The sequence below is a fragment of the Hevea brasiliensis genome, chromosome 17 (genome assembly GCF_030052815.1).
Source record: "Hevea brasiliensis isolate MT/VB/25A 57/8 chromosome 17, ASM3005281v1, whole genome shotgun sequence".
NCBI classification, from domain to species: Eukaryota; Viridiplantae; Streptophyta; class Magnoliopsida; order Malpighiales; family Euphorbiaceae; genus Hevea; species Hevea brasiliensis.
The window spans coordinates 12,174,904-12,200,535 of NC_079509.1; the positions used below are offsets into that span (position 1 = coordinate 12,174,904).

Below are 25,632 nucleotides of genomic sequence, written 5' to 3' on the forward strand. Positions count from 1 at the left end.
GAACCTATCAACTCTGTTTTATCAGAACTATGGTTAGTTAATCGAGGTAGGGTAGCTAAAAATTAAAGCTTTTAGTTGAGTTGGCATGACTTTGGCAAGTTAACAGTTGAACACTTATTTAGTGGACTAGGTCATGCAAGATTTTATTGGTGTTTTAATGAGTTATTATAGCATCTTAAATATCAACCCATCATCATACATTCAACCATTAGATTTTTCTTTTTTTTTTTTTTTAAACAAATTCAGCGTCAGCACTTATGTAACAAGGAGAAAAGCAAATTGCATTTAGTGGACAAGGTCATGCAAGATTTTATTGGTGTTTTAATGAGTTATTATAGCATCTTAAATATCAACCCATCATCATACATTCAACCATTAGATTTTTCCTTTTTTTTTTTAAACAAATTCAGCGTCAGCACTTGATGTAACAAGGAGAAAAGCAAATTTAAAAAAAAATTTTAGCTGCATCATGTTGATTTTAACATGATTTATATGATATACTAATAGGTTAGGTAAATTGTAAATCAAGTTGGTTTATTAATCTAATCACTCAAAGTCTGCAAGATTTTAGCAAAATGAGATTTTATATTCAACTTCACAATCCAAGAAAGTCTCTAGCATGAATGGGTGTTTTCTTGTTCTCTGATCCAATCAAACATGTCAAATGTTAGGCAATGCACTGTCATTCAAGAAATATTTTGAAACCCAGCTAATGTTTTCTTGCAGCAATTCTTTTCTTGATGCAAATTTATAAATTACTGCAAAAATTAGCATGGCATAGAAGCACCTGAAAAGTTGGCATAGTGAAGTTAAAAGAAGATACAAATGCAATTTATATAGATTTAAGGTTTTCTTCGTTGAATTTGGCGAGTGAAATATCAGAAAGCAACCTTCAACCAAAACAGATGACAGTTTCCAATACAAGTTGACAAAGTCAATCTTATTAATTTGAGTGCCAAGTTTTCCATGTCAAGTCTCCTATGTAAACCAAAAGTAAAATTATGAAAAATGTATCGTCACCGACATTATAAACTGAAATGCTTTCTTTCTCAAGTAGTTTGTTTCTATATTAGCAGTCTGATTTATTGGTAGGAAAATCACTTTCAGCTCGACTGCTTGATAGACATATCTCAAACATAAAAATAATGCAAATATCATTAAATTCTTCTCCAACCAGAGTAAGTTACATCTTCAAGTTTTGCAGAAGAGGGGATGTACCAGAAAGGCAGCAGCGGCTCCAGCTGGATGTCGGTATGAGCTTCTAAGTGCTCTCTCTCTCTCTCTCTCTCTCTCTCTCTCTCTTCACTTTATGACAGTTTCAATAAGCCTTGAAGTTTTAACTGTTCATGCTTTCGATGAAGTTCCATGTGTGCCTTTTTTTTTTTACTTCAACACCACTACCTCTAGATGTAGCTGATCAACAAACCATTGGATTGAGTAGCCTGCCGAATTCATTCATCATATAAAATAAAAGATGCTAATCAAGCATCAATTGAACTTCCTTCATAGGTACATACACCTGTTGAATTATATGTTGGTGGTGTTTGATGCATTCTTTTTAATTAGGAATACTAGGTGCAGAATCATATGCTGCACTAACTGAATGAGAAAACTATAGGTATCAAGAAATCAGAGAATTGCTGGTGAGTTGACCATCTGCAAATCACTAATTACAAGTGATTTCTGAACCATTAATTACAAGTAGCCTGTAAGCTGGCCATCTGCAAAAACAACCAACCTTTTTTTTTATTGAACACCAAAGAACAAAAATCAACGCTTTGTTATTATCTTTGCAAATATAATTTATTTATCAAAGTTTAATGAGCATAATCAACTGCAAACTTATCGTCTTTGAGAGGCCCATTAATCTTCTTATTCTTTCTTCAGCTCAAAGAAGGTCAAACTTCAATCGCTAGTGTTGCTGAATCCTTGCTGGCATCAATTTCAGAGATAATAGAATCTCTAGCAGGGATAGTAGTAGAGCAGGAAACTTTTGCTGAGATTGGATGCTACTTTTACCGAGCTTCTTCTTCCATAATGGAGTTGCATACGACTGAGAATACCCCAGAAAATGCAATGGACATCTTACACTCCCTATCCAGTGCCATTAATGTGGCCAAGGATATAATAAACAAATGCCAAAGAAGCAACAGCTCAAAGTCTGATTCTGAACTAAAAAGCACAGTACAACAACTGGAGGAGTTGATAAAACACATGGGGGAATGCTTGACCTTGATACCTTCATCAACATTTCAGAACCACAAATATGCAGAAGTTTCACTCCGTTCTCTTTCAAAGGAAATGCAGCATGCACACTTTGAAGTCAGCCAAAATCAAGAGTTGCAGACCAAAGAGCTGGAACCTCAGAAGTCTTTCTCTGAAGAGGAACATGATGATCATGAAGAACCAGTACAAACAGAATCAGATGTGTACTCCATCAATGTTGAAGTTTCCATAGATAATTCTCAGGTCTTGAATATGCCACACTTGATTGAATTTCTGAAGAACAAAACCCTTAGCAGCCAAAGTAAACTTAATAACAGAAGCTGGTCCTCATCAACATTGCCACAAACAGTTGAGTACATAGAACCTCTGTACAAGACTTTCTACTGTCCATTAACAAAGCAGATCATGGATGATCCAGTGACCATAGAAAGTGGAGTGACCTATGAAAGAAATGCGATTGTAGAGTGGTTTGAAGAGTTTGAAAACTCAGAGGAAATTTTCTGTCCAACCACAGGGCAGAAGCTGTTGAGTATATTTTTAAGACCCAATATAGCTCTTAAGACCACGATAGAGGAGTGGAAAGCAAGAAATGAGGAAGCAAAGATCAAGGTTGCCTGTGCGGCTTTGTCTCTAGGTAGTTCAGCAAGTATGGTATTTGAAGCAATAAGAGATTTGCAAGGCATCTGTGCAAGGAAGCAGTACAATAAGGTTCAAGTCCGTAATGCAGGAATACTGCCATTGCTCGTTAAGTTTCTGGAGTACAAAGACAGAGATGTTAGATGTGCAGTGCTGGAATTATTACGAGAATTGGCAGAAGATGATGATGATGATTATGGAAAGGTTCAACTTCCTTTTCACCCTGAAACTTTATGGAAACTATCCTATATGAATGGAGAAAAAAAAAGGGGTAAAATTTAACCTCATTTGGATGTCCAAACCCAGGGCTACAATTATCATCAGGTTCAAGTCATTTACTTTGCAACATACTGTTGGTGGACCAGCCAATATAGAGTAAACTTCAATCATTTGCTTGATATAAGGCTTTGATATTAGCTGTGCTTCTGCCTCTAAGGGACTTTCCGGCAAACTGAAACATCATAATTGATCAAACATTAGCTGCAAAACTCAAACACATAACAGACGTATATTTAAATAAACTCTTAAAACCTCTTAATAATTCACATAATAAGCTTCATCCTATCTGTATGTTTCGATATTTATCTGCACAAGAGAATATACTATTATCTGAAACAATTAACTGAAATCCATGCAACAATTTAATTATTAAATGTTGGATTTTTTTTTTTGCAGGAAATGATTGCTCAAATGGCTGATATTTCAACAGTAATCAAGATGTTGTCAAGTGGCCACCAGCCCATTAGGCATGCAGCATTGATGTTATTACTTGAGTTCTCAAGGTCCCAATTGTTGTGTCAAAAAATTGGGTCAGTTCCTGGGGGGATTCTGATGCTGATTAGGAGTAAATACAATCAGTCTGTTGATGCCTTCTCTTCAGAAAAGGCAGATGAAATCTTAAGGAAACTAGAGAGATCACCAGAAAATATCAAGCACATGGCAGAAAATGGACTCTTGGAACCCCTTCTCAATCATCTTACTGAAGGTAACTTCCAGAACTTTAAATTAGTTCAAAACTGACTGCAAATACATGCCAGAAGATAATAGCAGCTTTTTTTTTTTATGGAAAAGAAATGGTAATACTCTGATCATTGTGGTAGTTAATGACAAGTAGTACATTACATAAGAACTCATGCTCTCTAATCACAAAATGTCCATCGAAATCCAACATATAACAGGTTCTGAGGAGATACAGATGGAAATGGCAAGCTACCTTGGGGAAATTGCCCTCGGAAATGACAGTAAGACCTATGTTGCTGAGAGGGCTTCTCCAACTCTCATTCAAATGGTGCATAGGGGGAACACTTTGAGCAGAAGTGCAGCATTTAAAGCTCTAGCGCAAATTTCATCTTATTCTCCAGGTGCCAAAATATTGACCAAAGCAGGAATCATACAGGTCATGGCTGAAGAGATGTTCACTCGGAGAATTTACAATGAACCCATGAACTCAAAAAATGAGGCTGCTGCAATTCTTGCAAATATCTTTGAGAGTGGGATTGAGTTTCAAAATCTCCAAGTAAACACTCACGGACACAAACTAACTTCAGACTATGTTTTGTACAATATCATCCACATGGTCAAGAACTCAACTCCCGAGGAACTCAATATCAACCTCCTGAGGATTCTTTTATCCCTGGTTAAGGATCCCAATTCTATCAACAATATTGTCTCTGTGGTAAAAGAGAGTGAAGCTAGCTACACCTTGATTGAGCTAATCAATAACCCTCATGAAGAGCTTGGAGTTGCAGCAATCAAGCTACTCATTGAACTCTCACCTCACATGGGGCACACTTTTGTTGAAAGGCTATGCAAGACAAGGGGTCAGCCTGAGAGCTTAATCCTAGGCCATAAAACAACCCAAATTTCAGAAAGGCAGGCAGTTTCAGCAAAGTTTCTAGCTAAACTGCCCCACCAGAACCTAACACTCAATCTGGCTCTTCTCAGAAACAATACAGTCCCCACAGTCGTACAGACAATCAATCAAATCCAGATGACTGGAACAAGAAAAAGCAGGTATGCAAGTGCTTACTTAGAAGGTCTAGTGGCCATTCTAGTCAGATTCACAACAACACTGTATGAGCCCGAAATCCTATCTCTAGCAAGAAACTACAACTTCACATTGTTATTTACAGAACTGCTAATGAAAACATCAAGTGATGAAATTCAGAGATTATCAGCAATTGGCTTGGAAAATCTCTCAGAAGAATCAATTAGTTTATCAAAACCACCACAAATAAAGAAAAGCAAGTCCTTGAAGAAAGCCTTACGCAAGTTCCTATACCTTGGTTCTTCAAAGAAGAGGAAAGAACCTGTCTGTCCAGTCCACAGAGGAGCTTGTTCCTCCCAAAACACATTCTGTTTGGTTGATGCAAAGGCAGTGGAAAGGTTATTGGCGTGTTTGGACAGTGAGAATGTTGTGGTTGTTGAGGCTGCATTGTCAGCTATATGCACTTTGTTAGATGACAAAGTTGATGTGGAAATGAGTGTTAGCATTTTGAGTGAATTGAATGCTATAAGGCATGTTCTGAATGTTGTGAAAGAACACCGAGAAGAAGGTTTGTGGCAAAAATCCTTTTGGGTTATTGAAAGATTCTTGATGAAAGGTGGGGATAAGTCTGCTTCGGACATATCACAGGATAGGTTGTTGCCTGCCACTTTAATTAGTGCTTTTCATCACGGGAATGGTAATACCAGGCAGATGGCTGAGAAGATCTTGAGTCTTTTAAACAAGGGGCCCAGTATTTCTACTTCCAGCTATACATTGTAGAATATAGTTATAATGTATTGCTGCTGTTTTTTGATTCTAATCTCACTACAATAAACATGTTTAAACTGTAGACCAATATTGGTAAGTGTTAATTAGTGATTTCTAGAATCAATTTTGGGTAGCCAAATTCTTTTCATTTAAGAAAAGTGGGATCCATTATGTCCACTCCAAGGTGAGAAATGTTATCATAGCACTTTCAGACATGCAAAAAACACGTTGTCGACAACTGCAAGATGATTATAAGTAATACAAGCAGGCTAAATTCAAGGCAAACTTCACTTTCTCAATTTCTACTTTTGCAAAACACTAGGCAACAACAATTTGATATCTTTTCTTCTCTATACTCCATCTATGATTGATTTACTTGTGAAGGGAACGTAAAGTTCATACTTCAGAGTGAAAATTTGTACAAGCATTTAAACACAAGTCAACAGCATCCATACAGCTAATTGATTGCAGAAGAACAGATGTGGAGATTTTATTCTCCGGAGTGCATTCACAAATTTCAACTACAGAAATCATTGTTTATTTTCAGGAAAATATCATTAACAGGCAAGAACTGAACAAAATCAGGAAGAATAATAAACAGAGAAAATAAAAACAGTAAAAGGGACATCATCGACTTGGACATTGTATGCAAACGCAACAGAGATATTCCTTCACTTACAAGACATCCATTAGCATTGGATGATGTAGACATCATCATATAAAAATAGGGTGGGTAGGTTTTGGCCGGCAATTGAAACTTATCTACCCTTGTAATCAATCTGTAAACAAAAATCATTTATAATAATCAATCTTATAGTTAATTAAGTCCTTTAATATTCACTGCTAAATGTTTTTTAATATTTATTATTTCAACACGTCTTGTTTCTTGCTTCCTCTAAATGTCTGTTGGCATCTTTTGACCATCTCCAAGAAAATTTTACTAGTCTTCATGTTGTTTCTAGCTCTTGGATTTTAGCCACCATTCTTTCTTTGGCATATTTTCTCCGTGGCAATACCTCTTGATTCCAAATGTTGGTCTAAAGTCCAAAAATATAGTTCCAATTTTTATATGGTTCATCTACACAAGGAACTGTATGAAATATTTAAAAAAAAAAAAAAAAAAAACTTGATCAAAACAAATACCAATTCCTGGGCTACCAATTTGGAAGATTACAAAATTTTAAGAAATATCTGAGTCAAAAAATTGATAATCACTATTTGGGTGGATTGTTGAGCTTTTCACCAAAGCAATGGGCCAATTGAATTTTTTAATCTCAAAGCTATGGAGGCTCATATAAGGCAGAGAGTTAAGCCTATCCGTGTCTCGTCACCATCATTGCATATTCATTAACTTTTGAGTATTTATGCTCAAGGTCTGTTTTTTCTGAGTGGTTGGCCTAACGATAATAATACAGCTTGTGAAAACCCCACTGAGGCCTCGTTGAGCAACAAGATTTTGCAGTATTCCCTAAAGCTAAAAAGAAAATGTCTTCTTTTTCAATAGAGGATTTTGCAGGGAATGGAGTTTTGAAGGAGCTGCTCCAAAAGTTATTAGAAGATGGTTGGGATGATGTACCAACCTTGAAGATTATGAGTGCAGAGGATATGGATGCAATAAACATGACACAAAGGCAAAAGGTTGGTTTCATAGAATTATCTTCCCTTTCTGTTTGCTCGAATCTGTTATATATTGGCATTTTTCATCAAATGTTTGGTCATAACCAATAAAATTCTGAGCTTGTGTCTCTCTTACTTTAGGATGCTCTGGAAATAAGATCATACCTGCATGATCGTGCTCTCATGCAGTATGGAGATAAGCTAGAGGCATCTGGGAAATGTTTGCCCGAGCTTCTGAGCTTAAGCCCTGGAGATCTCTCTTCCCAATTTGGGATGAAGAGAGGTCACATTGCCCGTTTCACAGACAGAACCAGCGCATGTGCAGAACCCTTGCCCAAATCATATGCCCAACCTGTAAGGAAAATGACTAGCACAAATTCTGGAAATAATATCATTTTCAAGACTTTTGGATCTGTCAACTCAAAATTTGTGCAAGGCACATCAAAATCTCCTACTAGAAGTAGCATAAATTATGATAAATCGCTTGAACAATCTCTGGCTGATTTTAAGATTAAAGATGGATACATCTTTAAAGGGATTGTTGCTGCTGGACCAGCTGAACCTCGAGCATGCGGGTGTGTACAACCTCCTCCAGTGGTTGATGAAGTTGCTCCTTACGCTTTGATTGAGAAAATATCAGTTGAGAAACTGGCTCCTGAGTACAAAATTGGAATGGAGCGCTTGGTGAATACAAAAGCGCCCCCGATGAAGGCCTTAGAACTGTGGCAAGATAAACCAGCAGTCCTCCTCTGCATCAGGCGTCCTGGGTAAACACTAATATTCTGCATACTAGCATAGTTTTCTTGTGTAGATACCTTGTTTCATAAACGATACTTCGGTAAAAAATTGCAATCGTAACAGTCGATACGCATGAAAACACTAAGATGTGGCAGTGGATATTTAACTAAAAAATTCAAGAACCCATAAATAGTTAGAGCCAGGACTAGAAGGTCCTGCACTTTCTGAATATCGAATCAACTTTCAAGCTTGGTCAGATATCCATTAAATGGGTGAAATTGACATTATTTCCTTTGTATTTCTTGAATTACAAAACAGATGCATCATGTGCAGAGCCGAAGCTCACCAGCTGTATACTAAGAAGCCCATATTTGATGCGCTAGGAATTCAGTTAATTGCAGTTCTTCATGAATATATAGAGTCAGAGGTATCTACTGAACTGTCAACTCCTTATCATTTAATAAACTCCTTTGTCTAATGTGTCACTGCTACTTTTGTCATGCAGGTGAAAGACTTCTGGCCCCGATATTGGGGTGGTGTTATACTCTACGATCGGGATAGGCAGTTCTTCAAAGCTCTTGGTGGTGGAGAACTGTTGAAGGACAAGTTCATATCAGGATTTATTTTCAACCCACGAGCTATTGCAAATTACAAGCGGGCAAAAGCTATGGGAATAAAGCAAAACTTCAAAGGGGAAGGAGAAATTAAAGGTGGCCTCTTTATAATTGGCAGAGGAAAGACTGGAATTGCTTACCAGTTTATTGAAAGGAATTTTGGCGATTGGGCTCCTCTAGCTGAAGTAATTGAGATTTGCAGAAAGTTGCAGGTAATTCTTGTCAGCTTCCCCCAGCCCTTTAATGAGTTGCTATCCAATATGCATTTACTTCAAACAACTTTTCTACTTCTGATGCAGAACCAGCAGCAAAGTCAAGAGAAGTCCATCAAAATATCACAGGAATAAAAGAAGTTTGTCCTAATTATCCATACATTCTTCAGATTCGCCTTTTATTATATTTCTGTTCTTTGTAATTCAGGAAAGACAAAACGATCCTGTTCCTGTGTGATCTTCTGCACATTCTATAGATAGTTGCTGCCAGGGTTTCAGTCTAGGACACCTTCAGAATGCAATTGTACCTGGGAAATGCAATAGGTGGTCAATTTTTTGTGATTCTTTTGTTACAAATGCAGTTTGTTTTACCTTTTATGGCTTGTATTGAAAAGAAATTTTAAACAAAGTTCTGCAATTTTTCCAATAACCATAGTCCAGGATATACTATTTGCCAAAATTACATATTTACTGATTAAATCAGATAAATTCAGTTACAAAGATTTTAAGAGAATATCTTTAAGAAACAGCTGACATCTATATGAAATTAACTGTTCTGATCAAGGAAACAGCTAGAAAAACCTTTATTTATATATATAAAACAATATGTCATTGAGTTTCAGCTGATAAATCAGAGTGAGAAACCTGTGCTCCATGGGGAAGTACATAGAACATATATGACGTGAGAGTCACCTAATTTTCAACATAGCAAAATCTTGAAGAGGAAATAAATGAGATATCAAGGACATGGTTCAAGTTTGTACGTACCAACATTTTTAACCAAGGAGATTCCCACATCAAATTCTCATTTTGTTTTAACATTAAGATATTCTTCCAGGATTATCGATCCAGCAAGAAAAAGCACCCTGTAATGTGTGACTGCATAATGCCCTCTTTACTATCCATGAAATCAAAGATCTTGGTTACTCCTCTAGGTGATACTAGGCTTTAATATCATCCTCAACAGCTTTGGATGGTAGGAGAGACATATCACCAGAAATCTCCACATGAACATTTTCCATCTTTGAAAAGATGGAACCGAGCAGTGTCTCTTACGAGTATTTCTCTTTGAGTTATCTTAGAAATATATTTAGTGGCGTTGTGACAATCACCACATACCCTAAGATTTTTAACTACTCGTATGGGAAGGCCACGAGGGATAAATATCAACCCAAAGGCAATTGCAAGCTTCTCACTATGATAGTTAAGCATCTGTATCTTTGCTGACTCCTCAACATTATGGAGAACTGAACTAGCATCTGGCACATACCCCTCTTCTATCATTTTTTCATTTAACTTATCCAGCTCAGCATATATCTGATCACAAAATGGACTTGAGCAGTCATCTGCCGAGAAAATATGAACTTTATTCTTATATTTGATCCAACTACATCCCGGTTCCTTTCTGGCTCCCTTTTCTCTCATTCCTCTCCTCAATTGGGCAACATGATTCCATTTTCCATTAGCAGCGTAGATGCTTGAAAGCAAGATATAACCTGCAGGGTTCTGGGGCTCTAGTTCCAATAGAGACTGAGCTGCCCATTTCCCAATGTCCAAGTTACCATAAAGCCTGCATGAGCTCAGCAAAGTGGACCAACCAATTGCATCAGGATGGAAAGGCATCTTATTAATAAAACTTTTGGCTTCTTCTAACTTTCCAGCCCGACTGAAAAGGTCAATCATGCAAGTGTAGTGATCAGGAGCAGGAATGACTCCATGTTCTTTTGACATTGATTCAAAATACTGCTGTCCTCTCTCCACCAATCCCGCTCTGCTGCAAGCTGAAAGAACCCCTATGAATGTAACTGCATCAGGTTTTAAACCATGGGCCAGCATTCTTTCAAACAATGCAATTGTCTCATTGGCTTTTCCAAATTGTGCATATCCTGAAACCAGTGCTGTCCAAGAGACTTCATCCCTGAAGTTCATCTCATTGAACAAGCGACTGGAATCTTCAGGGCTTCCACATTTACCATAAAAAGTAATAAGCGCATTGGAGACTGTTATAAAAGAAATCAAACCAGAAACTATGGCTCGACAATGAAATTGGGCACCCTCTTCTAGGCTAGCCAGGTTTGCACATGAGCTTATTACACTTGCTAGAGTAAAATAATCTGGCTCAATTCCATTTCTCTGCATGTCACAGAAAACCCTGACAGCTTCTTCACTGAAGCCATTCTGGCCATAACCCACTAACATTGCAGTCCATGTTACAACATTCTTACGTGTCATTCTCTTAAAAACTGCTTCTGCATATCGGATAATTTTACATTTGCAGTACATGTCAACAAGCGCACTACCCACAAAGATGTTATCCTTATAATCACTCCGAATTATGAAGGCATGAACCTGTTTACCCTCTTCTAAGGCAGTAAGACCCCCACAAGCAGTCAACACACTGCCAAATGTATACTGATCCATAGACAGCCCTTCTAGCTTCATCTGTCCAAACAAATCAATAGCTTCTCTCTCCAATCCATTTTGTACAAGCCCTGTAATCATTGTTGTCCATGAAATGGAATCTGTTTCCTTCATACCCTGAAACAGCCTCTTTGAATCCTCTACCATCCCACATCGCAACAGCCCCGTGATCATTGTGTTATGCAGTACCACATTCTTCTCTGGCATCTCATCAAAAACTTGCTTTGCCTCATAAATTAAACCCATCTTTGCATACATATCCACCAAAGGACTACCCACGAAAACATAAGCTGCATACCCAAATTTCTTTATTTGCCCATGAATCTGCCTACCCAAATCAATACACCCTTGACTCGATGCCAATACAAGCATGGTCGAAAATGTAATCCTATTCAAATGAACAACTCCATCTCTCAACATGAAGTTATAAGCCTTAACAGCCTTAGTAACCAAACCGTAACCGGCATACCCCGAAATTAAAGAGTTCCATGAGACCCCATCTCTGCTTGGCATGCGGTTGAAGATTTCTTGCATTTCTGAGAGATGCCCAGATTTTGAATAAACGGAAAGGATGGTATTCCACGAAAAATGATTTGGAATGGGCATTTCATCGAACAAGCGGCGTGCATACGTTAGGTTGCCTAGTTTACCATACGCGTTTATGAGGTTATTATATAGAAAAGGTTCTGGATTCGTTACGTTCTTGATTATGTGGCAATGAAGCCTCTTGGCCTGGGTCTGGTTTTGATTTTCGCAGAAGAATTTTAGCAAGGAGCAATAGTAATTTGAGGGGGTGGACATTATATGTGTTTTGCACTGTTTGCACTACTAATTTTGGCGGGAAGGGAAGTTCTGGGTTTTCCGACTGGTACGAAGAACCGTTTTTAACTTCGGGTTCAATGGAGTGCTTATATCAAAGCTGATTTTATTTGTAGATTAGCGTAATAGGTGGATAATTTATAATTTTTATTTTTTAATTTAATTATTAATTATATTTTAAATAAAAATAAATTATTATTATTATTAAATTAATTTTTTTTAAAAAATTTACTTATTTAATTTAAATTAAATAAATTTTCATCTACGCAATAATAAATTTTAATTAATTTATGCTGTAATTATTTAAAATATTCATTTAATTTATTTTATATGTATATTAATAGCAGTTTTAATAATTATTTTATTTAAAATGTAATAAAATTATTTTATTAAAAAAGAAGATTTCATAAAATTTTTATATTTTATTTTATAATTTATGTAAATTAATATTTATTTTTTAGATTATAAAAAATATATTAGACTATAAGAAAATAATATTATTTTAAAAGTATATAAGTATAAAATTTTTATTATTAATATAATAAAAAAATATTAAGTTACTAATAATAAATTAAATTATTTAATTTTAAAAATAATAAAAATATATTATTATTATTATTATTATTAATTAACATAAAATTTTATTATTATTAATTTTTAAAAATACAATATTTTTAAATTTTTATAAAGTGTAAATTTTTTTATTAATCTAATATATATTTTATAAAATAACTCTTTCACATAAGTATTATCGTTTTATATAAATTTATGATATAAAATAAATATATTTTATAAAAATTAAAATTTTAAAATATCAAATTTTTATTAATGTAATAAATATTAAAAATACATTCTATTTTTTAAAAGGTAGATCCCATAATTTTATATTATAATTTTATTTTTTTAATTATTTTTATTTATAACTAAATTTTTTAGATATATATATGTAATTTATTTATAAAATATAATTTCTTTAATTTTATTAAATTTCCTTTATTTTTCATTAATTAGTTATTTAATTGTTTTAAATTATATTTAAGTTATTAACTTTCCAATTATGTATATATAAGATACAAATTATTTAATAGTTACTTTCCTAATTTATAATAAATGATTATTATTATAAGATATGTTACAATATATTTTAATTGAAAAACAGTAATAAAAGTATTCAAATTTAATTTTTATAATAATAAAATATTTCTTATTTATTTGACATTTTCAATTTAATAGCCATAAAATAATAATAATAATAATAATAATAATAATAATAATAATAAAACAAAGTTAATTAATCTTAGAAAAGTAAAATAAAAAGAATATTAAATTATTAACATAAAAAATAGTACATACTAATTATAAATAAGTCAAATCTCTTTAATGTATTTTTATAACTATTTATATAGATTATATTTTTAACAAATATTTCATAATAAAAATAATAAAAAATATAACAATATAATAAAAATATTTATTAAATATATGAAATAATTTAAGGTTGATTAAATTATAGAATAGTTGATAATGAAATTATAAATTAATAGCTAATTTTCTTTAAATTAATAGCAATTAGTGACTTATTATTATTATTATTATTATTATTATTATTATTATTATTATTATTATTATTATTATGTGAAATTTATTAAAAAAAATAATATAAATAATTTTTTAAATATTATATTTAATCATAAAAGGTTTTAATGTTTAAAAATTATTTTTTTAAAAGAATAATAATTTAAATTATAAATGATAGATAATATTGTAAATAATAATAATTAAAAGAAAAATAAAAAAATTAAATAATAAATAGAATTATTTATAAAGTGTAATACGTGATAAGCTCTTCAAGAAAAGTGCCACGTGACATCTTTTGGGAATATTTATCTATTATATATATATATATTAAAAATTAAAATAAATTAAATTATATATAATAAATAAGTAAAGAAAAATTAATGGTTTAATTAAATCTCAAATCATTATTTTAAATATTTTTAGCTGAAAAATAAAAGATAAATTGAATTGAATAAGTTGATAATATTTAAAAGATTTTAAATAAATCTTTTAGAGTATATGTAAAATAATTGTTTCCATGTTCATATTTTATTTTATTTTTCATTTAACTCATCAACTTAATTTTTTTATAATTATAAATTAAAGTTTAAAAATAATTAAATTTAACTCAATAAATTATTTCTAAATATACAAATCAATATTTTAATTATTAATTTTAACATAATTTATTTCATCAATTTAAATATTAATTTAAAAAATAAATAGAATTGAACCTATATTTTTAAAATAATTAAAATTATATTTTAATTTATTCTATTTTAATTTATTTTATTTATCATTTTAACTAATAATTTAAAAAGTTTTAATTGAGTAAAAATAAACTAAATATCTTTATTTGAAAAAGCATTAAATTATAGTATTTTTTTATTAATATTAGGATTTTTTTTTTCTACGTTAAACGCGTGATGTATATATATTATAAATTAAATTTGCTAAAAGCACAATATTAACACCTTTTTTTTACATTCACTTGTTAAGAATTAGCCATGGAACTGCATATGTAGATAGCTCTAGGCTGGAATGTAGATAGCCTTTTTAATTTGATTGCAGAAGGGTGTGCATATGAAGTGCCTTTTGGGGGTGCCATTTTTTTGTGGTATTGTGCTTTGTTGTATTTCTTGCAAGTGCTATGGGAAGCACTCAAATCATCGGATGGGCTTTAGTAGATGCATATGAGGACCTCCATATTTTCTGAGTCGGTGGTATCTCACTGAATATTTGAGCCGGCAAACAAATGGCAGACCCTAAGCTTCGAGTGAGTCGCCGAAGAAGCCTACCACCCTATTCCCCATTGACGGCCAAGATGATCTGCAATTTCCAGTGACTTCCTTGGCTAGGAAGCCTTGCTTCTGTGTTTACCTATGAGGTCTCTGTTGTCTCCAATAAAGATAAGCAACTATCTAGTTTTTTTTTTTTTTTTTTTTTTTTAAGTTTGTTGCTTCTTTGTCCTGATCTCTTCTCATGTGTGAGAGATTCCTTGCTTATAATGGAGATTAAGCAACAATATCCAAGCGGCAAACGGGAGTTCGGCCGTGTGAGGTCTTTTGTGGCCTAGGTTTTTAGTGCTTAGGTCGGGCCTCCTGTAAATGGATCTAGCTTGTCAACTATTTGGAAAACCCTTTTCTCTTGGCATTGAATTCGAGCCTTCTTGTACTGTAAACGGCTTTAAGCCCATCAATGAAATTACTTTATCCTTGGGAAAAAAAAAATATATTTTAATAATAAGAGACAAATAATAAAAACAAATAAATAACTGCTCCATAATCTAACGTAAATCAAACTGGATGAATCCTTTCATGTAAGTACATATATACGTAATTGAAACATATATGATCAGAATACCACCATGGTTTCCATCGTTTTACAAATTACTGAGCCCATTTAATTTCAGATCAATACGTGAGCTTCTCTATTAACCTATATTCATCAGATCCTTGTAGTATCAATCTATACATTACATTCTTGCAACAGAGCATCCTATTCCATGACACAGCCTTTTTCCACTTTCCTGGGAGTCTAATAATTTAAAGCCCATATGATAGAAGCATGGAGATCAAATATGGTATCAAATAGAACAAGAATCATCATGAAAGAAGGCCATTTCCCTGCTTAGATTATGCAACTGACCATCTTAAGTCATCAAAACCTTCTTGCTTTGGACATGCAACTGACCCTCAAACCTTTGAAGCTGGGCTTAGAAGCATCTCTCTTTATCAGCCTCTGTACTTTTGAGGAGAATCTCGTCTCCCATGCTTTTTATCCTCAAAATTAGTGGTGCAACCATACTTTTGTCACATAAAAGCAAAGTGAATAATTAAAGTTCAGCTTTCATATGGCCTGGTGGCAGTGATCCTGTAACAAAGATTACTTTGTGCTCAGCGTAGAAGCACTTGACTTACAGCATTGGAAAGGTTAATTGGGCAAAATGAAAAAAGTTAATACCATTTATATCTTGGCTATCTTGTGGAGCACAAGTTACATAGCCCATCTGGACAACATTGTGGAGCTCATCATCCCATGCATTCGGTAGCTGGTGAGTGTATTCAAATGAAATGTAAAGTTAGCACATACACATATTCCAAACGCCAAGTAGAAAGACTAATTTCATTTGATTGGCACTGTACTACAGAATTTCATCCAGATTGTTTGAATATATCACCAATATTCGTCTCAGCCCACAAGAACTTTCTCATCATATATGACAAAAAGCGAAAAGAAACATTATAAGATCTAAATTCCTAATTATCCCTTGATAATATGTTGCAAAGAAGGATTCCTAGAGACCAGTGTCCTAGGCATCCAAATGTCTCATATTCAAGAGATCAGATAAGTTCCATATGATAAATAATCCCTTTGATAAATAAAATATTTTTATCACCACATGCCTGTATTTCAGAAAGCCAAACAATTGAAAACATCATCAGGAATCTAGAAATGGACCATGAGTTACCTGAGTAGTCTCCTTGAATCCTCCAGTCATTGGTGTCAGTTGGGAATTAATGGCTCTCCGGAGCATATCAGAATGGCTCTCCATGCCAGGAAAAGAAGCTTGAATAAATCCTGGTTGAGATGCATTAAATGGGGGATAAACCATGGGCACCTCTGCTGAAAATGCCAGAGTAGATGATGAAACCGCCCTTGAATGCAGGATCTGCACAGACAGGCACAATCCAATATATTATGGGGACCAGATAACAAGCGTACACACAGGTCCTCCCATTTGCATGCACAGGTAGATTTGCATTGACTGATCCATAAACTAGCTCTCGGTTAAGAAATCCCTGAATATGATAGACAGGGTGAGCTAACTAAACTTGTATTCACTTACATCTTTTGCAAGCAACCCTTCCGTGTTGAAATCCAGCCTTGGATTCACTGTTGCTAGTTTCATTGATAGAAACTGAAAAACAAAAAATTTCAACTCAGCAAAACTGCACACAAGTCCAAATAAAGAGGTAAAATCTGAATAAGAGTCGAATGTATTTTGTTTATTTTATCAAAATCATGGTCATGTGAGATTGAGAAAAACCAGAAACTAGCATCCTTTCAAAGCAATCCAAAACACAAGCAGCACAATTTTATCCACCTCAAACATAGCTGTTAATGAAATTGAATTATTTCTGACAGAAGCACCGGACTAATTAAGGACTACCCAAACATAGGAGGGAAAAGTGAAACACGATTGCTTTCATACCTCAACCTGCCGTTGCAATGATTGCACATAGTTGATAATTTCATCTAGCATAACTGCCTTGCCCGTAACCTGCAAAATACAATTGATGTTCATGAAATGAACTGCAACAACATTTTAATCATGTGGACAACTCAATCACATTCCCTAACCAACAAACAAACCTTGCTGCAACCAGGTACAAGGTCTTGCAGAAACTTCATCCTTTCACTTATCTTTTCCCTTCTAACCTGTAACCAGAATTAATCAACTATAGAACAAACGCTGTAATGAAAGTTGCTTCAAACTAGATACTTAATATAGAAACCTACTCTCTCTGCAAGACTATGACTATTTGTTGCTTGACCTCTTCGAGCTCTGACATGAATATATTCTTCTTTTGGTGGATCTGAAGCTTGAGATCCTAGTTTACATTGTTTTCCAGTAGCCTTAATAGGAGTTGAAGTTGGGTTTTCATCTCCTTTCTGTTGAACTTCAGGGTTATCCTTTGCAGCTTCAACAGATTGTTGGGTTCCCTTGGCCTGATCAAGGTCAGCATCCTACAACAGAAAAAGTAGCTGTGTATTATGGGAAAATTAATGTAAGAGCCAAAAGAATAAGAAAACAATTTGCAAACATGGTTCTTACCTGCCCATTCCTTTTCCTTTTCTTTGAGGCTGGGCTCTTAGCAGACAGTTCCCCACCATTTCCTTCCAACTTAGATGGCTTATCTTGACGACCACCACCACTGAACTCAGCTTCCTCCGACTCATTACCAGACCCACCAACGCCTTGTTTTGCTTCATCATGAGATCTTACAAGGCTCCCATTTTTTTTCTCATTCTTCAGTGGGCTCCCTTCAATAGCCACATGTTCAACTGACAAAGAAGTATCTCTAGAGGAGTCGCCCATATTCATAACATTCTTCTGACCTTGTACGACAGATAAGGATTTCAACCCACTACCTGGAAAAACTTCTTGTGGTCCTTGCATCATTCCCCCACCCTTAGAATAAAGATCCATAGACTCAGGAATTCCAAAAGGGTTCACCATATCACTAAAATTGCCACCATTGAAGTAGGAAAACCTAGCAGCACGCTCAATGAATGCAGAATCTTCAGGAAACTGAGATAAGCTCTGTGGGAGCACCCCAGGGGCAGTAGGTAAGAAAATGCCACCTTTAAGCATGGAGCTTGGTGGATTCCACCCTATATCCAGCGTTTTATCAAGACCAGTCCTCAAAGAAGCAGGACCGCCTTTTCTAATTCCCATTGGGTTTGAAGTGCTTGCGTTATTCTGGACACTAATGTCACAAAATCCCAAGTTCTGTGAATTTGTGGGGTGGTCCCACTGTCCTGGACTAAAAGAGTCCACCATAGAAGCAGAAGAGCAAGAAGAAACGCCAACTAGATCTCCTCTGCAAACTGGCATTTGATTATCAGTGGAAACCAAACCCAGAGATGAATTTGCGACATTGGCACTGCTATATCGCCAGTCTGATGGCATACTATCAGGTGAATGATAGTTTATATGATTATCACTCCTCTTCTCTAGCTCAAATTTATCCTTGTCACCCATTTCCATCTCTTCTTCACAAGAATAGTAAAAGTAGCCAACAGTAGATTCCTCCTCTCACAATTGTGTTTGAGCTATCAGTAACAGTCTATAGAATTCTAAAACAATAGAAAGTGGAACTCAAAATTAATTACATCCCAAGATATCCTAATTGATCAAAATGATCAAAGATCAAAAGATGCAGGGGAAAGTTAGAGAAGGAAAATAAATCTAATAAAGAACTTCCAGTTTCCTAATATATATTATAAAAATAACTTCAAAAAGTGTGAACTTACAACACAAGAAACTTGACAATTCACAGTGATGTAGATATTCCTTCAAAAGCTCAATTCCCATCCAAAAAAAAAAAAATTATCTAAAGCCACCCATGCATAACTAAGTAGAAAGACCCACTTCAATTAATTGGCCTAAAAACACAATAATGCTGTAACTGAAACCCCTAGGTTCCAAAGATCACAGAAATTGAATTGGTACCATTTCCAAGGCTACCCAACAAGTGAAGTTGAAGTGGACCAAAATTACAACACAGAAAGCACCCCCAAGACAAAAGAAACTCAGAAAAAGAAAGTTCAAAGAAAGCCGCAAAAGGTTCCCATTGAAGCAGTCAAATAAACAAACAAAAAAACATTGATTTCAGGACAATAAATAGCCCATTCAAAACCCTAGTCAGAGTTGAGCAGCAGAGAGAGAAACCCCAGATAAAAGTGGTAAGAGAAAGATACCCATTTCAGATTCTGTGCTACTTTTGGTACTCCTGCTCTTCTTTCAAGCCTTTTTCCACTCAAAAACAGAACTTTGTTGAATTTTTCGTCTCTATTCTGTTCAAATCCCTCCTGTGCTTTTTTCGCTTCCACACTCTGCTACACACTGCCAACCACCCCCCCACACACACAAACACACACCCCTAAACACACATACATATACACAACAAGAGATACAGAGAAAAAATTTAGCTACACGGACAGAAACTTGAAGATAGATATCCGTGTAATTGAAGGGAGAGTGAAGAAAACAGAATAGAAGGGCAAAGGCGCTAGATTTATACCCACGCTTGCATCAAAAAGCATCAAAAAGAGAGCTTTGATGATTAACCACCGCCACTGCCACCGTAAAATTATTATAAACTCCTCCTTTCTACTATTTCTTTGCTCACTTTGCATTTATTACTTCCGATTACCTTTTTCTTCTTTTAAACTACATTTCGCTTATTTTAGTGTTTAATTATGCTTAGTGAGCAACTGACATTGCCAACTCTCATTATGGTTTTCTTTAACTTATTGTGATAATTTAATTTTGTCTCTTTGATTAAAATCTGGGAAGCAGCTCTTAAGATCTTTAATGGGGTTTGTTTGGTCAAGGACCCAAAATCTAGCTTTACCTCATTTTCAGAAATGTTTCTGAGAAACTGTAATTAAGAAACTGAGGCGTATACGGTGGGTATTATTATTATTATTATTATTATTATATAACTCAACAATTTTTCAAATTTAAGTCGTTGTATATTGGCCTAAATTTCCTCACTTGAAGTACCTCCTTTCTCCTTATTTCAAATTTTTTTTAACTCTTCATAATTAAATATACAAAAAAATACACTTGTACCAACTATACTGTTAACAAGTTTATATATATATATATATATATATATATATATATATATATATATAAGATTACGTAATCTTTCATTGAATGTGAAGTTACAACCAAAAAGTCTTATAATAATTTTACTGTTTAATATGCACCGAACATATATGCAATTTGAGATTTAATAAATTACATAACACAAAACTTCTTGGTCAGCAGATTACTTAATAAAAATATGAATGGTGGGTTTGATGCTCAAGTTGAATAAAAATCCCAATTAAAAATTGTCTCTCAAGTGGCCAATTTTCTTTATCTATCTATTATTTTTTAACTTATAAACTCAATTTTATTTCTAATAAAAGTTTAATTTTATTTATTTTTAACTTTTTATTTAATTTAAATTTTTTAATTTAATTAAAAATAAAGAAAGTCAACCAATTAAATTTCTTGATTTTTGAGTTTAAATCTAAAAATTAAGAAATTAAATTTTTTAATTTTTTATTTAAATCAAAAAATTTAACTCGTAAATTTTAAATTTAATTTAATTTAAATTAAAAATTTTAAATTATTTTATCAAAAAATAAATTAAATTAAACTTTTTTAATAAATATAAAAATTAAATTGAACTTTTTACCATTATTTTTTTATGGCAACTATCTAGGGGCCAGTTCACTTGAATTCACATTAGAGCCACCCCTTCAGTTCACCTCCAAAATAAAACCCTTCTTAATTTCTTCCTTAACAAGGCTTTGCCTGGAGTTCATTCCATGAACAATAAACAATTACTTTGCTCAACTTGCTGCAATTTCCTTTTTATTTTTTTACTATACCTTACACTATTGATGGACTCTCTCTCCTTCTCATGTCATTATTAGTTGGCATTGGTACTTGCAATTTCAAAGATCTAAGCTTTAAAATAATGGAATCTCTTCTCACTTTTCTTTGCTAAACCCTATTCTTTAATTAACCCTAGGATATAGAAAATAATCATGTAAGAGGGAAAATGATTTGTATTGATTGGGTTGCTTTTACAAGGTATATATGTTGGAGAAATAACAAAAATATATATATACGTACATACAATTATAAATATCTGCTTCCTCATCTAAATTAATAATAGTTATATATGATCCTTATAAGAAAACCATAAACAAAAATCCTTGAAGGTATAGGCCAAAGGAGAAGACAGCAAAAATGAATAAAGAAAAAAACACCAGCCTATACATGGAAGAGTCGAGGGATCATATTAGGGGTGAGCAGATTTCAGCTTAAATTGAAAAATCAAAATGAATCGAGTTAATTTGGTTCAATTAGTTTGATTTTAAATTTCAATTGGTTCGGTTTTATATTATAAAAATTTTGATAATTTCGGTTTGATTAAATTTTGAAGAGAAAAAATCGATTAAATCGAACCGAACTGAATAGTAATTTTATATATTCAAATCGAATCAAATCGAACCGAATCGATTTTTGAATTGATTTATTTTTATGTGAAATTTATGAATTATATTTAATTATTTATATAAATTGTTTAATTTCATTGATTAATGGTTATTAAGTTCATACTAAAGTCAAAATTAGACCAAATAACTTGAAAGTCAAGTATAAATTAAAAAATCAATCAAAAATCAAAACTGATCGATTTGAACCAAACCAAAATAGAACGATTCAATTCGATTCAATTTTTCATCCATTTCGATTTGATTCTATTTTTAAAATATGTAATTCGATTTTTATGATTTAATTTGGTTCGATTTGAACCGAATGCTCACCCCTATATCGAATTTCTTATTACCCATTTCTTCCATTAAGTTATGGCAAAGCCAAGGAATGGGCAAATGGAGTATTGCCAAATGGACATGCTACCTGATAAAATACTTAAAAACTATTTTAATCAGTCTGATTTGATTTAGAGATTAAAAACATAACACTTAATAAATTTATATTCAAATTCTACTCTCTTAATTTCTTTATTAAAAAATAAAATTATAAGGTGAGAGGAATTGGTTAATGGTTGGCATTGGCTCTCCTTTTAGGGAAAAGCTATATTAAAACAAGCAAGGCAACAACCAAATCCCATCCAAAGCAACATGGGATGGGAGTTGGGGATTCGAGATCTCTTAAGCAGAGCTTTAAAATTCTTTAACATGAATCAAAGACTGCATCATTGATGATTACTCTCTCTCTCTCTCTCTCTCTCTCTCTCTCTCTCTCTCCATGTTATGGAGAAGTGCTGATAAAGTGGGTTTTGGTTTGAGCTTTAATCAATTAAAGGAAGCACGTTTGAGACTTTAATTATATTATTACTGTACGTAGACTTTAATTATATTATTGCTGTACTTAGTCATTAATTAAATTATATGTTTATATTGGTCGTACGAATCTTAACATCTTATATTTTTCATAAAGCGTGCTACAACAGAATAACTTAGCTAGCTAGGAGGGCAAAATTTAAAATAACTACTATTATGTCTATGCATGTCCTTCCCCAGTTGCCGAATAATATAACATTTTAAAACTCTTTTCATTTATATATATATATATATATATATATATATATATATTGTATTTTTTGTTTATATAATTAACTCTGTGTGAAACTCAAATATATACATCAAAAGATTTAACCTAATTTAATCTAATACCTAAAAGTATAATATTTTTTTAAGAGACTAGTAAAATCGTTGAAGGGTGGAGAGGAAAAAGAGTAGAAAGTGAGTCTACAAAGGACATGATAAATCCTCTTCAAGTTGTATGAATTTCATGCAAACATCATTGCAAAAGCATGATGAGACGTTGTTGAGCAATTGTTTTCAAACTTTCTAGTCATTTTTATTTCACTTTTCTCCAAAACCTAATTTCATAAGATCCACCTTTTCTATTATAATTATTTCTTATCAGAAGATGCCTCTTGAAAATGTGAGGACCTTTTTCACCGGCCGGCCCAAGTTTTCAGTCACTCCCTCATGTGTTACTAAGAAAGTTGAGTTAGGTACGGGACCCTTTTGTGTGGAAGAATTAGTGATAAAAGAAAACCTACTATTCCAAACTCTTTGTCCCCTCAAAGTGCTTATGATTATCAATTTAAATTTCAAAAGAAAAAGAAAAATAAATGAAAAGTTTAGATCCATCTCATATAGTATTATATTAGAAGAGCTTCTACACGCTTTTTCTAGATGTAATGTAAAATTATAACTGTCTAATTTAATTTAATCTAATGATTAAAGGTATATCACTCACTTAATAAATTTAATCACTCAATTGATAAATTCAAGATTATTACTATCAATATATGCCTATATGTTCATATATATTAGTGTAAATTTGAAATTAAGGTAGCTAGCTAGCCAACTTTTCATACATGTTGGTATTATAATTTAATAATCTTAAAAAATTATGAGAATGAGTAGTAAAGTTGAGAGAAAGAGACATGTATATGTAGAGCCTATAGAGATTTGGAAGATTTTAAAATAATCTCAGTATGTAGAAAGTAATGTTTCCTCTTTTATAGAAAAGTGAACTCTCATTGTAATATGAAGGGTGTGTTCCATATGATTATAATAGATAGTTCAAAAATTTATTATTAAGAATTTTCCATGATTTTGCCAAGCCTACTTACATGCATACACCGATGTTTGATGGGTAAATTTGTATCGTCTCCATCAATTATATTCAAACAAAACTAACGACTTAATGATTTATGATTTAATCACCGATCATGTCACCATCTAATCCAAGAAAAATTATTCCCACCACCTAACTATATAATTAGATTTGGTCGTATAAAATAAAAAATTATTTTACTATACTAAAATTATAATGTATTTATTAATCTTATAAATCTTATTAAAGAATTATGAAATTATATATATATTACTTGGGATACCCATCATAAGAATTTCTAATAGTATTTATAATGTTGATGGCTCCTTGGATATACATTACTAAAAGGAGAGATTACAATTACGTTGGCCCCATTTTTAGATAATATTTTGTGATTTGAGTTTTGATAAATCAATATATTATGTGATTGATAAATTAATATGTTATACATTTAAATTTGTTAATTAAAAAAATTATATATCTTAATACTATTAATAATTGATGACATAATTTTTTTTTCTGTGATCATATTAACAATCATTAACAAAATTGAAATGTCGATTTAAAAAAAAAAATAAAATGCTTAGATTTTTTTTCCTAAATAGATTTAACCACAAATTATTAATTTATCAATCTAAATTACAAGATCTATTAAAAATAACATAAATCACATTACACTTTTCTAAGTTTTAATTCAATGTTGAAAAAAGATTGAAATCAAAATAGTGGGATTTGTCGATTTCAGTTTGATTAATTTCTTATTTGATAAAATTTAATAGTTGATTTTTTTTAATTTTTAATTTTTTAAATAAATAATATAATTTAAATTGAATCGAATTGAAACAGTAAATAAGTTTTGAACCATTTAAGGGTCAAGGGAAAAAATTTTTGTTTTTCTACAATTTTATAGCAATACAATTTAAGGGTTTATTTTGTGTTCTTCCCCGTCTAGTGTTAGATGCTAAAATTGACTTGACCATGCACAGTTTTTTGGCAATGTAAAAAACCAAAACAAAACCTGTTATCTGTGATGTAGGTCATCCGAGGCTTAATTTCATTTATCGTTCCTCAATTTATAGAATTATTTTAATATTGTCCCTTAATATTTTTGTATCGCCAAAAATTATTTAACTTCAATTTGATTTTATCCAAAATCTTTCTAACTAGATTTCGTATGGAGTTTCAGCAAAAAAAGAAAAAAAAAATCAATCTCTCTCATACTTGGCATTAATACTCTTTCTCTCTCCTTCTTCTGTTTTTTTTTTTTTTTTCTAATCTATCTCTTAAATGATGAAATTTTATTGCTAGTTATATGAGAGAAAATACTTTTTATTGTTAAAGTGCTAACGTGCCATTTCTAGCTCAGTTTTTTACTAGAACTCTTAACAAAATCTAAGCAAAAAGACTTTAAATTGTATCAAATTGAATTCGATTGATTTTCATAATATAAATTAAAATTGAGGGACAATATTGAAATACTCTATAAATTGAGAGAGAAGTAAAATTAAGTCTATCCACGAATTTTGCTAACTATAAAATTACTCTACCCTTAATACACACACTCTAATATCTTTAATAAAAAAAAAA

The 25,632-nt window shown here is 32.6% G+C and overlaps 4 protein-coding genes across 10 annotated transcripts; 2 read left to right on the forward strand and 2 right to left on the reverse strand.

Moving 5' to 3' along the window:
* The first annotated feature begins 1,023 nt into the window (after positions 1–1,023).
* LOC110647651 (putative U-box domain-containing protein 42) lies at positions 1,024–5,775 on the forward strand. 2 transcript variants are annotated; one of them, XM_021801594.2, is made up of 4 exons: positions 1,024–1,251; positions 1,888–3,066; positions 3,538–3,847; positions 4,041–5,775. In XM_021801594.2, the coding sequence occupies exons 1-4, from the start codon at positions 1,213–1,215 to the stop codon at positions 5,627–5,629; spliced, it is 3,117 nt and encodes a 1,038-aa protein (XP_021657286.2). In that variant the 5' UTR covers positions 1,024–1,212; the 3' UTR covers positions 5,630–5,775. The 2 variants fall into 2 exon arrangements, with proteins under 2 accessions (XP_021657286.2, XP_057995078.1); XM_058139095.1 differs by lacking the exon at positions 1,024–1,251 and adding an exon at positions 1,306–1,509.
* A 975-nt stretch (positions 5,776–6,750) lies between these two features.
* LOC110647653 (uncharacterized) lies at positions 6,751–9,228 on the forward strand. 2 transcript variants are annotated; one of them, XM_021801599.2, is made up of 5 exons: positions 6,759–7,255; positions 7,376–8,001; positions 8,291–8,399; positions 8,478–8,798; positions 8,886–9,228. In XM_021801599.2, the coding sequence occupies exons 1-5, from the start codon at positions 7,103–7,105 to the stop codon at positions 8,931–8,933; spliced, it is 1,257 nt and encodes a 418-aa protein (XP_021657291.2). In that variant the 5' UTR covers positions 6,759–7,102; the 3' UTR covers positions 8,934–9,228. The 2 variants fall into 2 exon arrangements, with proteins under 2 accessions (XP_021657289.2, XP_021657291.2); XM_021801597.2 differs by having other exon boundaries at positions 6,751–7,255; positions 8,478–9,228.
* LOC110647652 (putative pentatricopeptide repeat-containing protein At1g68930) lies at positions 8,209–12,165 on the reverse strand. Of its 3 annotated transcripts, none has more exons than XM_058139097.1 (4): positions 9,567–12,165; positions 8,960–9,106; positions 8,727–8,873; positions 8,209–8,564 (listed from the first exon to the last, which is right to left on the reverse strand). In XM_058139097.1, the coding sequence occupies exon 1, from the start codon at positions 12,018–12,020 to the stop codon at positions 9,789–9,791; it is 2,232 nt and encodes a 743-aa protein (XP_057995080.1). In that variant the 5' UTR covers positions 12,021–12,165; the 3' UTR covers positions 8,209–8,564; positions 8,727–8,873; positions 8,960–9,106; positions 9,567–9,788. The 3 variants fall into 3 exon arrangements, with proteins under 3 accessions (XP_057995080.1, XP_021657287.2, XP_057995079.1); XM_021801595.2 differs by having other exon boundaries at positions 8,727–8,876; XM_058139096.1 differs by having other exon boundaries at positions 8,727–9,106.
* Positions 12,166–15,360: 3,195 nt separating this feature from the next.
* On the reverse strand, positions 15,361–20,244 carry LOC110647649 (transcription factor bHLH49). Of its 3 annotated transcripts, none has more exons than XM_021801589.2 (9): positions 19,584–20,244; positions 17,935–18,959; positions 17,619–17,846; positions 17,472–17,537; positions 17,311–17,379; positions 16,945–17,016; positions 16,567–16,767; positions 16,059–16,146; positions 15,361–15,968 (listed from the first exon to the last, which is right to left on the reverse strand). In XM_021801589.2, exons 2-9 carry the CDS (start codon positions 18,868–18,870, stop codon positions 15,931–15,933), a joined length of 1,698 nt encoding a protein of 565 aa, XP_021657281.2. In that variant the 5' UTR covers positions 18,871–18,959; positions 19,584–20,244; the 3' UTR covers positions 15,361–15,930. The 3 variants fall into 3 exon arrangements, with proteins under 3 accessions (XP_021657281.2, XP_021657283.2, XP_021657282.2); XM_021801591.2 differs by having other exon boundaries at positions 19,907–20,242; XM_021801590.2 differs by lacking the exon at positions 19,584–20,244 and adding an exon at positions 19,137–19,573.
* Between the last annotated feature and the right edge of the window lie 5,388 nt (positions 20,245–25,632).